Source organism: Nyctereutes procyonoides, unplaced genomic scaffold (genome assembly GCF_905146905.1).
Source record: "Nyctereutes procyonoides isolate TBG_1078 unplaced genomic scaffold, NYPRO_anot_genome, whole genome shotgun sequence".
In the NCBI taxonomy this organism is placed as follows: domain Eukaryota; kingdom Metazoa; phylum Chordata; class Mammalia; order Carnivora; family Canidae; genus Nyctereutes; species Nyctereutes procyonoides.
Window position 1 is genome coordinate 1,492,530 of NW_026575031.1, and position 14,492 is coordinate 1,507,021.

Genomic DNA, 14,492 nt, shown 5'->3' on the forward strand with positions numbered 1-14,492 from the left:
TTAATTGTTTATCTCTTTTTTCCTCAGTTTCCCTCTTTGCCATTAACTTGTCTTCTATGTCACTCACTCGTTCTTCCACCTCGTTAACCCTCGTCGTTAGGACTTCTAGTTTGGATTGCATCTCATTCAGTTGATTTTTAATTTCTGCCTGATTGGATCTAAATTCTGCAGTCATGAAGTCTCGTGAGTCCTTAATGCTTTTTTCTAGAGCCACCAGTAGCTGTAGAATAGTGCTTCTGAATTGGCTTTCTGACATTGAAGTGTAATCCAGATTTTGTAACTCTGTGGGAGCGAGGGCTGTTTCTGATTCTTTCTTTTGAGGTGAGGTTTTCCTTCTAGTCATTTTGCTCAGTGCAGAGTGGCCAAAACCAAGTTGTATTGGAACACGGGGGAGTATCACTGGTCCGTCCAGCTGGTCTTCTGGGGGAGGGGCCTGCTGTGCTGATTCTCAGGTGTTAGCACTTGGGGGAGCTGCTCTGCCCCTGCCTGCTGCCGGGCTCAGCGGGGGTTGTTTACCCCGCCAGGCCCCAGGAGGAACAGCAGCGGTTGCTATGGCAACTCTGGAAGCCTGGATTCAGCCTCCGCAGGAACTACGGGGCTCGGGGCTCTCGGCTCTCCGTCCGCAGGGCCTGGAGGCTCCGGGGCGGGGCCGCTGATCTGCTCAGCTCGGGGCAGGAGCGTCCTTGCTGTCTCGGGCCCTCCCGGCCTCTGCCTGTCCCGGGGGAGGCCGGATCCTGGGCTGTGTCCCGGCGCCCTGTACTCCGGGGCCTGCGCTGTGGGATTCGCGCTCCCGCCCCGCAGCCCCCTCCGCGGAGCCGCCGCCCGAGCCCCTCCGAGCTGCTCCGGTCGGTCCCTCCGTGCGCGCTGCAGCCCTTAGGGAGCTCGGAGCACTCTCCCGGGGCGCAGGTGTCTGTTAGTGTCCCCGGGAGCCCGAGGGCATCCCCGCTCTCCTGGGTCCTGCTCCAACTCCCTGCGAGCCCCTTTCCTCCCGGGAAGGTTGGTGCAGCTCCTGCTCCTCCGGGACGGGGCTCTCCTGTCCTGGGGACACTCGCCCCGGCCTCAGCCCGGCTCCTCGCGGGGCCCCTCCCCCTCGGAGGCCTTTTGTTTCTTTATTTCTTTTTCCCCGTCTTCCTACCTTGATAGAAGCGCGAACTCTTCTCACTGTAGCGTTCCAGCTGGTCTCTCTTTACATCTCAGGCCGAATTCGTAAATTTTCAGGATGGTTTGAAGGTTATCTAGGTAATTTGGTGGGGACAGGTGATTTGGGGACCCTGCTCTTCCGCCATCTTGCCCCTCCCTCGCTCCTATATTAATTCTAACATGTTATCTGCAGGCAGTCTTTTGGATTTTTCTAAATATATGATCATAATAATAGCTTAATTTTTTCTTTTATTTTTTATATGTAAATGCATGTATGCGTGTGTGTGTGTGTGTGTGTATGCACCCACGTTTTCTTTTTTCTTATCCTATTGCATCTGCTAGTATCTTAGGAAAATAATGAATAGAAATAGTAGTAACAGGTCTTCATGAGTTATGCTGAGTCTCCTAGAGAAAACATTTAAAAGTAAAATATTTGTTGATTTTTTAAAAAAATTAACACACTATGGGGGCAGCCTGGGTGGCTTAGTGGTTTAGCACCGCCTTCAGCCCAGGGCGTGATCCTGGAGACTCAGGATCGAGTCCCACGTCAGACTCCATGCATGGAGCCTGCTTCTCCCTCTGCCTGTGTCTCTGTCTCTCTCTCTCTCTCTCTCTGTTTCTCATGAATAAATAAATAAAATCTCAAAGAAAATTAACACATTATTGAATGGACTTTTTCTTTTTGATGCACAGTTTTATGAATTTTAACTCATGTGTGAATTCATGTAGCCAGCACGGTAATCAGGATTAAGAAAGGTTGTTAAGAAAGGTTTCACCCCCAAAATTCCTTTGTGTGCCATTCCTTTTTAGTCAAATTCTAGCTCCCCTCCTTCCCACCTCTGCCCACTGATGCTCTGATCTGTTTTTATCCCTATAACTTTCTTTTCCAGAATGTCATATGAATGGACGTAAACAATACTTAGCCCTCTGAGACTTTTTCACTCTGCATAATGTCTTTGAGATTGATTTATGTTGATGTATGTATCAATAGTAATTCCTTAGTATTGCTGAGCAGTATTCCATTCTATAGATATATCACAATTTGTTTATACATTCACCCTTCAATTACGTGTATTTCCTAGCTCTGCAATTTATCCATCTTTTTTGAATAAGAAAGCTGCTTAACTTCATAATGCATTGATTTCTTCATCATTAATGGGGGTAATGTAGCTACATCATAGGGTTATTGTAGGAGGAAAAATGAGTCAATATATATATGAAATACTTAGATAATGCCTGATATACAGTAAATGCTCAGTAAATACAATCTATTATCTCCAGTATTGTAAAGATTTTGTGGTAGAAAAACTTGACAAGTTCAAGAAAGTCAGAGTGCCTGGTCTGTAATGAACAAGGCAAAGACAGGGAGAGGTATGTGGGAGCCAGGTCATGAAGGACGCTATGTGCTGCAGTAAGGAGTTAGGATTTCACTCTAAGTGCATTGAAAAGCCGGGGATGAGAATAATCTGGTTCATGCCTTTACTAGATCATTCAGACTGCTGTGAGGAGAATGGGTTAAGGTGGTGGTAGTGAGAGTCAAAGCAGTTGACCTTTCTAGGATATTACAGAGGTCCAGGAGAAGACTATGGTGGCTTAGACCATAGTGGTGATTGATGAGTGTGGGGTTTGATTCAAGGTGTAGTTTGGATGTAAAATTCACAGAACTTGCTGACAGTTTCACAGCTTAGTATGACACATTCCCTGTAAGAGCAGCAGTGTGACCATTTATAATAACAGCAACACTCCTGTCCTGTTATGGCTTTACCAATGATTTCCCTCATCCATTTTTGGTTTGACACTGAGTTTTCATGCCTGATTTCTGAAATCCACTTGAAGAAATAGTCTGTCCTTTTATATATTTTTTAAACAACATCTAACTACTTCTTTAGTACTCATACTCATAACCCCAAACACATTGTTAAGAAAACAACTTATCCTACAAAAATGTTTTTCCATAGCATTTTGCTTTGTGGTCCTCCAGTCTGTATAGTTCTGTGACCCCACATACTTAGTCCTCCTGCTGGAAATAAAGTTGTCCAAGCTGCTTCATGCTTAGCCAGCGGGCTGGTAGTTTTGGTTGTTGGCTGGAGTTCTTGTATACACTTGGAATTTTTTTGTTGGAATCAAGGTTATTAGACTCAGGCTAAAATTGGATCAAAATTTATTTTTGTCCTCCTTTTAACTTCAAGGCACCCTAGATTATCTCGTCCAAATGACAAATGGTCTTGACTTTCTGAAGTGATCTAAAGATTAAAATAAGCCCTGGGTGCTTGCTTATTAGCTTGGCATTCAAATGGAGATTTTTTTTTTTAAGCAGTTAAAAATAGAGTTCTCTGATCTTACATACAAAGTTTTGTTTCCTGTGTGTCTGCTTTTTTTAAAAAAAGTTATTTATGTATTTATGAGACACAGAGAGAGAGGCAGAGGGAGAAGCAGGCTCCCCATGGAAAGCCCAATGCGGACCCCATCCCCTGACCCAGGATCCCGCTCTGAGCCAAAGGCAGTCAACCGCTGAGCCACCCAGGCATCCCCCAATGTGTGTCTTCTCTTAACTTGTCTGTATTCTCAGTGCCGCCTGAGCTTCCAGCTCCTCCTTAAAGACAAACACCTGACCCAGTCTTTATCTGGAACACTTATCATGGTGTTTTTTTTTTTTTTTCTTTTTTAACCCTGTCCTATCTGCTTAACTTGGGGCCTCTCATAATTCAGAGTTTGCCAAGTGGTAGGAAATTTCCCTTCTATCCTGAGCTACTTGTCCTGTCTTGTCCCATTTTTCAACATCTCTTGTTAGGTTAATGTCCAGCTGTGGCGTTTATTTACTTAGTTTACTTGTAGGAGGGACTCTGGCATCTTGGAGATTCTCACTTGCATTTTGTGCATAATTTTGTGTGCGTCTTTGTAATTGCCTTCTTTTGTGATCTTACAGAATACCAAGCTGCTATTTTACACTTGAAGAGGGAACACAAAGAAGAAATTGAAAACCTACAGGTATATCTCTTTGATTCTACTGAACCGGTTATATGAGACTGATGCTTCGTTTTCTCATGGGCCAAAGTAAATACTCCCCTTTTGTTTCCATATTTACCTAGACGGCATCTGCAGCTGGTACCTGCCAGTGGGCACTGCCTGCATTTATCGTGGGAAGGGAAGACTTGAACTCCATTTTTAATGTAATTCAACTCCTATTTCTAAGAAATGCCACAAGTGCATTTGAGTGGGAAAGGGATATGCTTAGAGAAAATATTGGTTTTATTTGCAAAGCAGGAAACAAGATATTTAGACTTTTACTGTTTGTAGGAAGTCTTTAAAAATCTGTTTTCCCGAAATAGGGGTGGTGGAAGGGGAGGTGGGCGGGGGGTGGGGGTGACTGGGTGGCGGGTGCTGAGGTGGGCACTTGACGGGATGAGCACTGGGTGTTATTCTGTATGTTGACAAATTGAACACCAATAAAAAAATAAATTTATTAAAAAAAATCTGTTTTCCCTATGCGCACTGTAAACTATTTTGTTTGGCTTATTCCCATTCATGTTTTTGTATCCATCCATCTCAGGATATCCTTGCAATAGGATGTCATAGCAGCCAGAGTTGTGCTGAGCCATCCATTCTCTATCCCTAAGGGGTGCTTGGAGATTGCTGACTTGATCTCAGAAAGACTGAGGGATTATTTATTCCTTCCACTATCTAATTGTCATTCCCTTAATGTTTGGTCTTTGTTTGCAGTGCCTATAACAGGAAGTTGTAGGGTTTTAATTTCAAATAGCTAAATATTGAATCGGGCACTGATTCTAGTTTACTGATGGTTGGATTGACCCATGCCTTAAGGGACAATAGCAAAATTTAAATAAAACTTGGTGTTTATTCAGTGCTAACTCATTACTTGCTAATTTAATGAATTTGTAGATCAAATATTCTTCTTTCCAATAAGTGGTAATGTGCTTTTTAAAATAACTGAGACACTGTATTGGATTATAGATAAAGCCATTGCAAATAGCAAAGAAAGGTTATTAAATAGGTCATATGGTGCATAAATTCAGCTTGTCTTAAGCAGTTTGGAGGGATGAATGAGTCCATTTCACAAAGAAACAAACAAGCAAAAAAAAAGGGGGGGTGGAGTACCTTTGTCTCCTGGGGGGGAAGAGAGGTGGTGGCTCTTAGCTCCTTTGTTACAAAATGCTCTATAGAGACCTCTCTTCTTTGTTTTGGTGTGAAAAGAGTCTCAGCTGTCTCAAAGGAAGTGAAATGGGGATCAATTTAAGAAACAGACTGCTAAAGAGGGTAGGCACAGAAGTGATTCTGTGAGCAAAAGTTTGTGAACAGCTAGGTCGTAAGTTCACACTGGCTTCCCGAGGTTTCAGATCAGCCTTATGAGGGCTTTGATAGTTAAATAATTTTCACAGTTATCAGCAGGCTCTTACTGTTTGAGTTCTTACTTTGTGCTGGGCATTGTTCTATGTATACTACATATATTATCTTGTGTCATTTCCACAAGAGTCCTATTATCTTACATCTCAAACTAAGGAAAGGTTGGAGAAGGAAAAGAGAAAAGTAAATGGAAGGGGAGAGATTATATTGGGATCATGATCTCCAGTTCAAAATAAGAGTTAAATTGAAATATGATCGACAATAAAAAAGGCTAAAAAATGTTCCTAATTTTACCTTAAGTTTTCTTTGTCTGGGAAAGAATGATCTGTTCCCTGGATGCTATTAGTAAACTTAAACTCTTTAGGTACCATATTTATGATTCATAGAAAATTGTTGAAATCCTGCGGCCATGACACACTACAGCCATCAGGATGGGGGCAGTGTACCCAATCTCTTCACTTACCTGTAGTTTGGGACTATTCCAGCGATCATCGACTGACAACCTTCAATAGGAACCTGAGAACTCCTATCCCTGACCTGACCTGAAGAAGTGTTTTTGGGCCAGCACAGCATTTTAAAGGTTGAATTAGGAATACATATTTTAAAATATGGAGGAGTTTCTAGCTGCTTCTAAAAAAACATGAGAAAACCTAGCAACAGTGGGCTTATTTTTGTTTGACTTCAACCAGCTGGGATTGAGGAAGCAGGTGTTTATTTCAACTGAGGTATATGTTCTCCAGTTTGCCACTGTCCCCACGCTGGGCCATTTCATCTACTTGGCCCCTTTCTGCTTTAATTAACCCCCATTCTCTGGCAGTTGAAAATAACTAGATGGGCAGCAACACCAACCAGTCAGAACAGAGGTAGTTCACAAAACAGACAGTGACCCAGCCTGACTGTGCTTGTGTGTGTTCATTGAACACCATCCTCACTTGTTTTATTCCACAAAGAAACAACCACATCTGTTGTGACAGGACTAGTAGAACACAGTGAGTGACAGAGCTGGTACCTCGATGTTCATTTCCTTCTACATGATTTCCGTCAGCAGCCCTTATTAGGTTTCCTTTCTCCACTTACAGGTCAAGAATGTCAGATGTGCTTCAGGACTTCTTCAGCATACCTTTCTAGAATAAAAAGGATTTCATACTTAACATATACAGGAAAAGTGACTCATTCTGCCACTATATACGAGAATTGATATGTATCACTTTAGTTTTTTTAGTTTGTTTCTACAGACTTTAAATAAATGGCATGATTTAATAAACAGAGAACCTAAAATCAGCTATTTTTTTAAAAAAAATTATTTGTGGGGGAGAGAAGGAGGGGCAGAGGAGAGGGAGAGAGTCTCCAGCAGACTACCTGCTGAGCACAGAGCCTGACATTCAGTCCTATAACACTGACATCAGGACTTGAGCCAAAATCAGGAGTTGGTTGCTCAACCAACTGCCCCAACCAGGCACTCCAGCTGTCTATTGTTTTTGAGTATAGATTTGTAGAGAAGTCACTTAATTATTCAGTTTTCCCCTTAGCAAAATGGAAACCTTACCACCTAACGTAATTTGATTGGAGGTTGACCTTTCTAATCCAGAGTCCCAAGGCTAGTAAGTGGGAGGTGTTTGGAGTTCGTAATCTCATGCATGCTCTGCAGTTAAGATGTATGGAGCACTGTGCACTACTAAAGCACTTAGTCCTCAGGCTTTGTCCTCGAACTGGCTTTTCGAAATATATAGCAACTTACATGCATATTCTCCTTATATTCTACAGCAAAGATTTGTTTATGCTTGGAATGAATTTACACACCATCTACATAAATTGAGAGCACTTGGCTGACTCAGATCTCCAGTAGGAGCGTGGTAGCAGATCAGACATTTTTTGACTTCACTACATTGTCATTTATGATGTAGCCACAGAAATCTTGCAATTTTGTTCAAGTGTGCCCTTCATTAAGCAAACTCTACTTTGAAGGTTTATGATCCCTTTATGATACTCAGCATCATCTGGCTCATTTTTCATTTTTGGATAGTTCTGTATTGCAGACTTCATTTTTGAAAAGACAGTATCTTCCTTTTCCAGGTTCTCACTTATCTGAGAAGTGTTTGCCTGGAGTTACCATTGTACAAGTTCATGACTATTGGGTGGAAATGAAATGTATTTCAGACCTGCCCTTTTAAGGCACATGATAAAACTAATCTCCCATGCTACAAATAAAGAGTTACTTCTTTGAGATTCCTAGGATCAAAGTTTTTTTGAATACTGTTCTGTGTTTATTCATATAATGTTATCTCAACGTACAATCCACTCCTTAAGTTCAAGTTAAAGTCTTCATATGGTTTTGTTACATTTTTTTATACTGTCAAAGTCCTGTTTATTAATCTGCTGGTGGTAAGCATATTGGAGAGAAAAATGATTTTTTTTTTCCCTCTCTCTGAAAGTACCTAGCAAAGTGCTTGGCCACATAGATGGTACGTAAACATATCTTATCTAACAACCTATAACTGAAAAATAATAGTACCTAAATTTAATCTTATCCCTACTTTGTGCCAACCTTTGTTCTAGGTACTTAACATTAGTATTATAAAGCATAAATGTAGAAATATAAGCTAAGTAATAGATTTGTCACCATTTTACAGTTGATAAAACACGAGGCTCCCAGACTAGTCAGTGGAGGAACCTGAATTTGAATTTACCTAGACCAGTCTGACTCTGAAACTGATACCCTTTACATTAATCAGTGAAGCATTACTGGAAAGAACATTAGATCCAGAATCAGAAGGTCTGGATTGTGGTCTTAAGTTTGGGATGATGAATAATGTGAACTTTGGCAGGGCTTTCAGCTCAGTTTCCTAATATCTAAAACGAGGGACTGGGCCATATAATCTCTAATAGTGCCTTTGAATTTTATTTATTTATAAAATTTTATTTATTTATTTTACTTATTTTTTAAGACTTTTTATATTCATGAGAGACACAGAGAAAGAGATAGAGACATAGGCAGAGGGAGAAGCAGGCTCCATTGCAGGGAGCCTGAGGCAGGACTGGATCCCAGGACCCCGGGATCATGCCATGAGCCAAAGGCAGATGCTCAACCACTGAGCCACCCAGGCGCCCCCAATGCCTTTGAATTTTATTATTTGTCCCACCATACTTGGAAAAAAAATTCAGTTTATCCATAACATTGCCCTTTCAGACTTGGGGTTATCTAACTCAGAATCTGTAAATCCCCACTATTTACATACATGCCCTTTTTTATCTTTTACACTCTTTTGGAGGTTCCCCTCTCTAACATGGGCTTTCTTCTCAGTTCTGCCCATCTCTTTGGGGGCAGTGTGTTCATGTTTCAGTAATGCTCTGCATGCTCGCTTCCTAGTGCTTTCTTAGATGCCTGACTCAGTGAAGGATGCAGCTCTTAAAATGATAAATGAAACTTTTACAAGTGGGCCAGTTCTTTATGACAGGAGGGAAGCAGGAGCATGGAATGGCCCCGGCTTCTTTGGCTCTCTGCTTCTTCATTTTTGAAAGTTGGAGTGTGTGAATGTGTTGGGGGCAGGATGCATGCCCTCCGCCTGGCTTTTGAGGAGCTCTGGATAATTTAAGAATGTTGTTTTTGATCAGCACTTTGAGCAACTTGGAAGTAGGTGCCATGGAAATAACACCGTTTTATCTCTTTTTAAGTAATGTTCTTCGCATTGTAGGACAGAAGAAAGATCTAGCCAGCAGTGACATTTCCCTCACGGGAACCTTTCTCATTTCCCCCATTCATCACATGGATAGTCCATAGGTGAGGGGAAACTTGACTGATGGCCTCTGGCAGGCACCTGCTCATTGTGCAATGCAGTCACATTGCTAATATGGTAACTCCCACTGTGAAATGATCCAGGGACAGATGCCAAACTAGAAATTAACTTACATTGTACCTTGTTATCCCCAAGAGAACCAAATGGTATCTTGGCCTCCATTAAACAAAACTTGTAGACTTCCTTTTCTCTCTTCAATCCACCCCACAGATCCCTTTCTCATTTTACACATGCTGTTGACACAAAATTGATTATAAGCTATATATGAGCTGATACAGCTAAACTTATAAAGAAACATAAATCCTGAGCCCTTTCCATTTGTTACGTTCTTGGTTATCAACACAATACATTTAAATCTGTTAGTTCCTGGAGAATACTGTGAGGAAGAGGGAGTCATTTGTAGAGGGATAAACAAAACCTTCACAATTATGAAAAATGATGATTTCATTAAACCCTCGTAGTATTCCCCTAAGTGTTGCTGTTAGTATAATTAATTACTAAGATGTCTAAAGAGAAGACAAAATTTAAAATGTTGAAGAATATTTTAATTCATTGTTTCATTGTGGATATAGAATACAATGTTATGCATTCAGTGGATTTGTTGGTTTACTGGGGTTGAGATGCTTCTTAGGCTGTTGGCTCCCTGGAAGACCACAGATATCATATCTGTGTTCATCAGGGATATTGGCCGGTGGTTATCCTTTTTAGTGGTGTCTTTATCTGGTTTTGGTTTCAAGGTAATGCTGGCCTCGTAAGATGAATTTGGAAGGTTTCTTTCCTTTTCTATTTTTTGGAATGGTTTGGGAAGAATAGGTATTAACTCTTTAAATGTTTGGTTGATTTCCCCTGCAAAGCTACATCTGGTCCTGGAGTTTTGTTTGTTCGGAGTTTTTTTGATTACTGATTCAATTCTTTTGCTAGTTATTGGTCTGTTCGACTTTTCTGTTTCTTCAGGTTCCAGTTTTGGGAGGTTATATGTTTCCAGGAATATATCTGTTTCTTTTTAGGTTGTCCCAATTTGTTGGGGTATAGTTTTTCATAATATTCTCTTATAATTGTTTGCATTTCTGTGGTGTTGTTTGTTATTTCTCTTCTCTCATTTGTGATTTTATTTATTTGAGTCCTTTCTCTTTTTTCCTTGATAAGTCTGGCTAGAGGTTTATCAATTTTATTGATTTTTCTTTTTTTAAGAACCAGCTCCTGTTTTCATTGATCTATTATATTGTTTTTTCAGTTTCTATGTCATTTATTTCTGTGCTAACCTTTATTATTTCCTTCCTTCTGCTGCCTTTAGCTTTTGTTTGTTGTTCTTTTGCAGATCCTTTAGGTATAAGGTTAGATTGTTTCTTGAGATTTTTCTTGCTTCTTAAGGTGGGCTTGTGTTGCTATAAACTTCCTGTGAACCACTTTTTGCTACATCACAGAGGTTTTAGACGTTGTGTTTTCATTTGTTTCCATGTACTTTTTGATTTCTTTCATTTCCTGCTTGACCCATTCATCATTTAGTGGGGTGTTATTTAACCTCCATAATCCTCTTTGCAGATTTTTTTCTTGTGGTTGACTTCTAGTTTCACAGCATTGTGGTCAGAAAAGAAGCATGATAGGACTTTGATCTTATTAAATTTGTGGGAGCTTGTTTGTGGCCTAATATGTGACCTATTCTAGAGAATGTTCCATGTACAATTGAAAAAGAATGTGTATTCTGATGTTTTAGAATGGAATGTTTTGAATGTATCTGTTAAACCCATCTAGTCCAGTGTGTTAATTGAAGCTGTTGTTTTCTTGTTGATTTTCTGTTTAGATGATCTGTCCATTGATGTGAGGTATTAAAGTCTCTATTATTGTATTATTATCAATTATTTTCTTTATGTTTGTTATTAACTGTTTTATATATTTGAGTGTTCCTATGTTGGGTGCATAAATATTAACAATCATTAGATCTTCTTATTGGATTGTCCCTTGTATGATTACATAGTGCCCTTCTTCATCTCTTATTACAGTCTTTATTTTAAAGTCTATTTCGTCCAATAATAAGTATTGCTAATCTGGCTTTTTTTTTGACATCCACTTGCATGATAGATGTTTCTCCATCCCCTCACTTTTAGTCTACAGGTGTCCTAAGTCTAAAATGAGACTCATGTAGGCAGTATTATAGATGGGTCTTGGTTTGTTTTTTAATCTGTTCTGTCACCCTATATCTTTTTATTGGAGCATTTAGTCCATTTACATTCAAAGTAATAATTGATATGTATTTATTGTGATATTATTATTTGTTTTGTGGTTGTTTCTGAAGATTTTTCTCTGATCCTTTCTTGTCTTTATTTCATGGTTCAACTGATTTGCTTAGTGACATATTTGGATTTCTTTCTCTTTATTCTTTGCCTACTTATTAGTGGCTTTGGATATATGGTTACCTTTGGATTTGTATATAACCACTTTTGCATAAAACAGTCTATATTAAGTTGATTGTTCTTTAAATTTGAACCCATTCTTTAGTCCTGTCCTCCTCACATTTTAGGTATATGTTGTCATGTTTTACATCATTTTATTTTGTGAGTTCTTGACTGATATCTTACAGACACATTCATTGTTAACTGCTTTTGTGTTTCCTACCTCCATACTGTCATTTTTGGTCTCTCCTTTCTACAAAGAATCCCCTTTGATATCTCTCACAGTGGTGGTTTAGTGGTCATGAACTCTGTTAGTGCTTGTTTGTCGAGGAAACTCTTTATCTCTCCTTCTATTCTGAATGTTAGATAGAGTATTCCTGGCTACCGATTTTTCCCAGTTAGCACTTTGAATAGATCATGCCACTCTCTTCTGGCTTGTAAAGTTTCTGCTGAAAAATCTCCTACTTGCCTTGTGGGGTTTCCCTTGCATGCTACTGTCTTCTTTTGTCTTGCTGCTTTTAGTTTTTTTTTTTTTTTTCTTTATCACTATACTTTGCCAATTTAATTACAATAGGTCTTGGTCTGGATCTGCTTTTGTTGATTTTGCTGGGGGTTTTCTGTGACTTCTGGATCTGGATATTTGTTTCTTTCCCCAGAATAGGGAAGTTTTCAGCTAATATGTCTTCAAATAAGTTTCTTCTCCCCTTTCTCTCTCTTCTTTTCCTGGGACTCCTGAAATTCGAATATTATTACATTTGATGGAGCTACTGAGTTCCCTAAGTCTATTCCCATTATGCATAATTCTTTTTCTTTCTTTCATTCAGCTTAATTACTTTCCATTACTCTTTCTTCTGGGTCATTAATTTGTTCCTCTGCTTCTTCCAGCCGGCTATTCATTCCATTATGTTTCTCATTTCGTTTATTAAGCCCTTTATCTATGCTATGTTATTCCTTATCTCTGTGTTAAGGATCTCATGCATGTCTTCCACTCTTTTCTCAAGTCCAGTGAGTATCCTTATGATCACTACTTTAAATACTCCATTGGGCAGGGCATGTTACGTATTTTGCTTAGATCTCTGCACCTGGACTTGTCCTGTTCTTTCATTTGGGATACATTTCTCTGTCTTCTCATTTTATCTAAGTCTCTATGCCTGTTTCTCTGTGTTAGAAAAGTCAGCTTTGTCTCCTGCTCTTGAGGACAATGGCCCTAAGAAGAAGAGGTCCTGTGGTGCCCTGCTGTGTAGTGTCCCCTGTTCCCCAGGCATTTCCATTGCCAGTATCTCCAATGTGTCCTCTGCTATTTTTGTCCTGGCCACTTTATCCTTCAGGCCAGTCATCTGCAGAGGCTCTCTTTGCCTGCTGTGGGCATTGTTTGATCCCTGGCCTACATGTGCTTGAGTCTGTTTGTGAAATGAGACCTGTTGCCACTGCTTCCAGAACTGAGGATCTGCAAAACTCCCACATCGGGAGACACTGTAAAAGCAGGGATTGGGCCTGTCTTCTGGGGGAGGGGACCCCCTCCTGCTGGGACTGAAGCAATCATGTCTGGAAGGAGCAGTTTCACTAGAGTGTGGGGGGTGGGGCTTGGTATAAACAAGTTGGGTAGCAAGTGTTGGGTCTGCACTGGTTCCCACAGGTGGCCCTGTGCTTATGCTAAGGGATGGGGAAGGGAAATGATACCTCCAGTTCATTTGTTCCTGGAAGGGATTCTCTGTGAAGACAGCCAATCTGGCACACACTCCAAGATGAGCAACTAACCTCCCTACTTGTGCCCAGGCACTGTTCAGATCACTCTTTCCATGCTGTATGTCTGAGAGTTGTTTGCCTACCTTTTCTCCAAGGGCAGCCCCAGTGCTTCTGTGCTCTCCTCAAGTCAAACATGCTGACCTTTAAAATTCCAGTCTTCAAGTCCCTCTGTTTGCAAGAACTCAGGAAATTTGGGCCCTTTCCCTTTCCCTTTCCAAGCCAGTTGTATGGGGAATCATCTTCTCCATATGCTCCCCTGTGTGCTGGTCTATCTCTTACCTTTCTCCATGACTGCGACTCCCTCCCCACTGCAACGGCCAAGATCCATTTCTCTCTCAAGCCGCATCTCTGTACCCCATATTTTCTTTAATGTGGCCTTCTCTGTACCTTTAGTTGGGAAGTTTGTTCTGCTAGTCTTCAGGTTGATTTCTCAGGTACTTGGGATGATTTGATAGTTATCTAGTTGTATTTCTGGGAGAAGGGGAAGCCAAGGGTCTTCCTGCTTTACTGCCATTTTCCCCTCATCCGAAAGCTGGACTCCTTTATTTGTTTATGTTGATTGCCTGCCTCTGCAGACATCAGAGTTGATGACCCTGGGCTGAGGTGTAAAAAGGCTGAGTTAGGATGTCCTCATCCTCTTTCTCCATGGTCTCTTGAATACCAAGCAAAAGTCCCTTGAGCTCTTAGATCTTTGTGGCCTTTTATATTTCTTTTTCTTTCCTTTTTCCTTCCTTCCTCATCCCATTTCTTCCTGCCTCCTGTGTTTTCCTGAAAGGGCTGTTGATGGAATAGAAAGGGCAGCAGTATCAGAAGGGGAAGTGAAAAATAAGCTCTTGGTACAAAATATTGGGTATGTCCTAGGACATTTAGGGAAGGAATGGGAAGAAATTTTGTTTGATTTTAGAATTTAAATGCTGACTACCCTTTGCTTTCTAACTTTATTGGAGATGGTTACAATCCGTTGCCGAATATGAGGTACTAACTCATATTTGCATTGGGCTCAGTGTGTCATATATATAATTTCTAATCAATTGAGACTCAGAGAAGTAAGGTCCTGTCC

At 40.5% G+C, this 14,492-nt stretch overlaps 1 protein-coding gene across 1 annotated transcript in view; it reads left to right on the forward strand.

The window, feature by feature from the left end:
* The window catches only part of FMN1 (formin 1), a 279,933-nt gene that overhangs the window by 45,479 nt on the left and 219,962 nt on the right, over positions 1–14,492 (forward strand). The window contains exon 3 of the mRNA XM_055316676.1: positions 4,067–4,128. Coding sequence (XP_055172651.1) covers positions 4,067–4,128 — 62 coding nt within the window. The remainder of the gene's footprint in view (positions 1–4,066; positions 4,129–14,492) is intronic.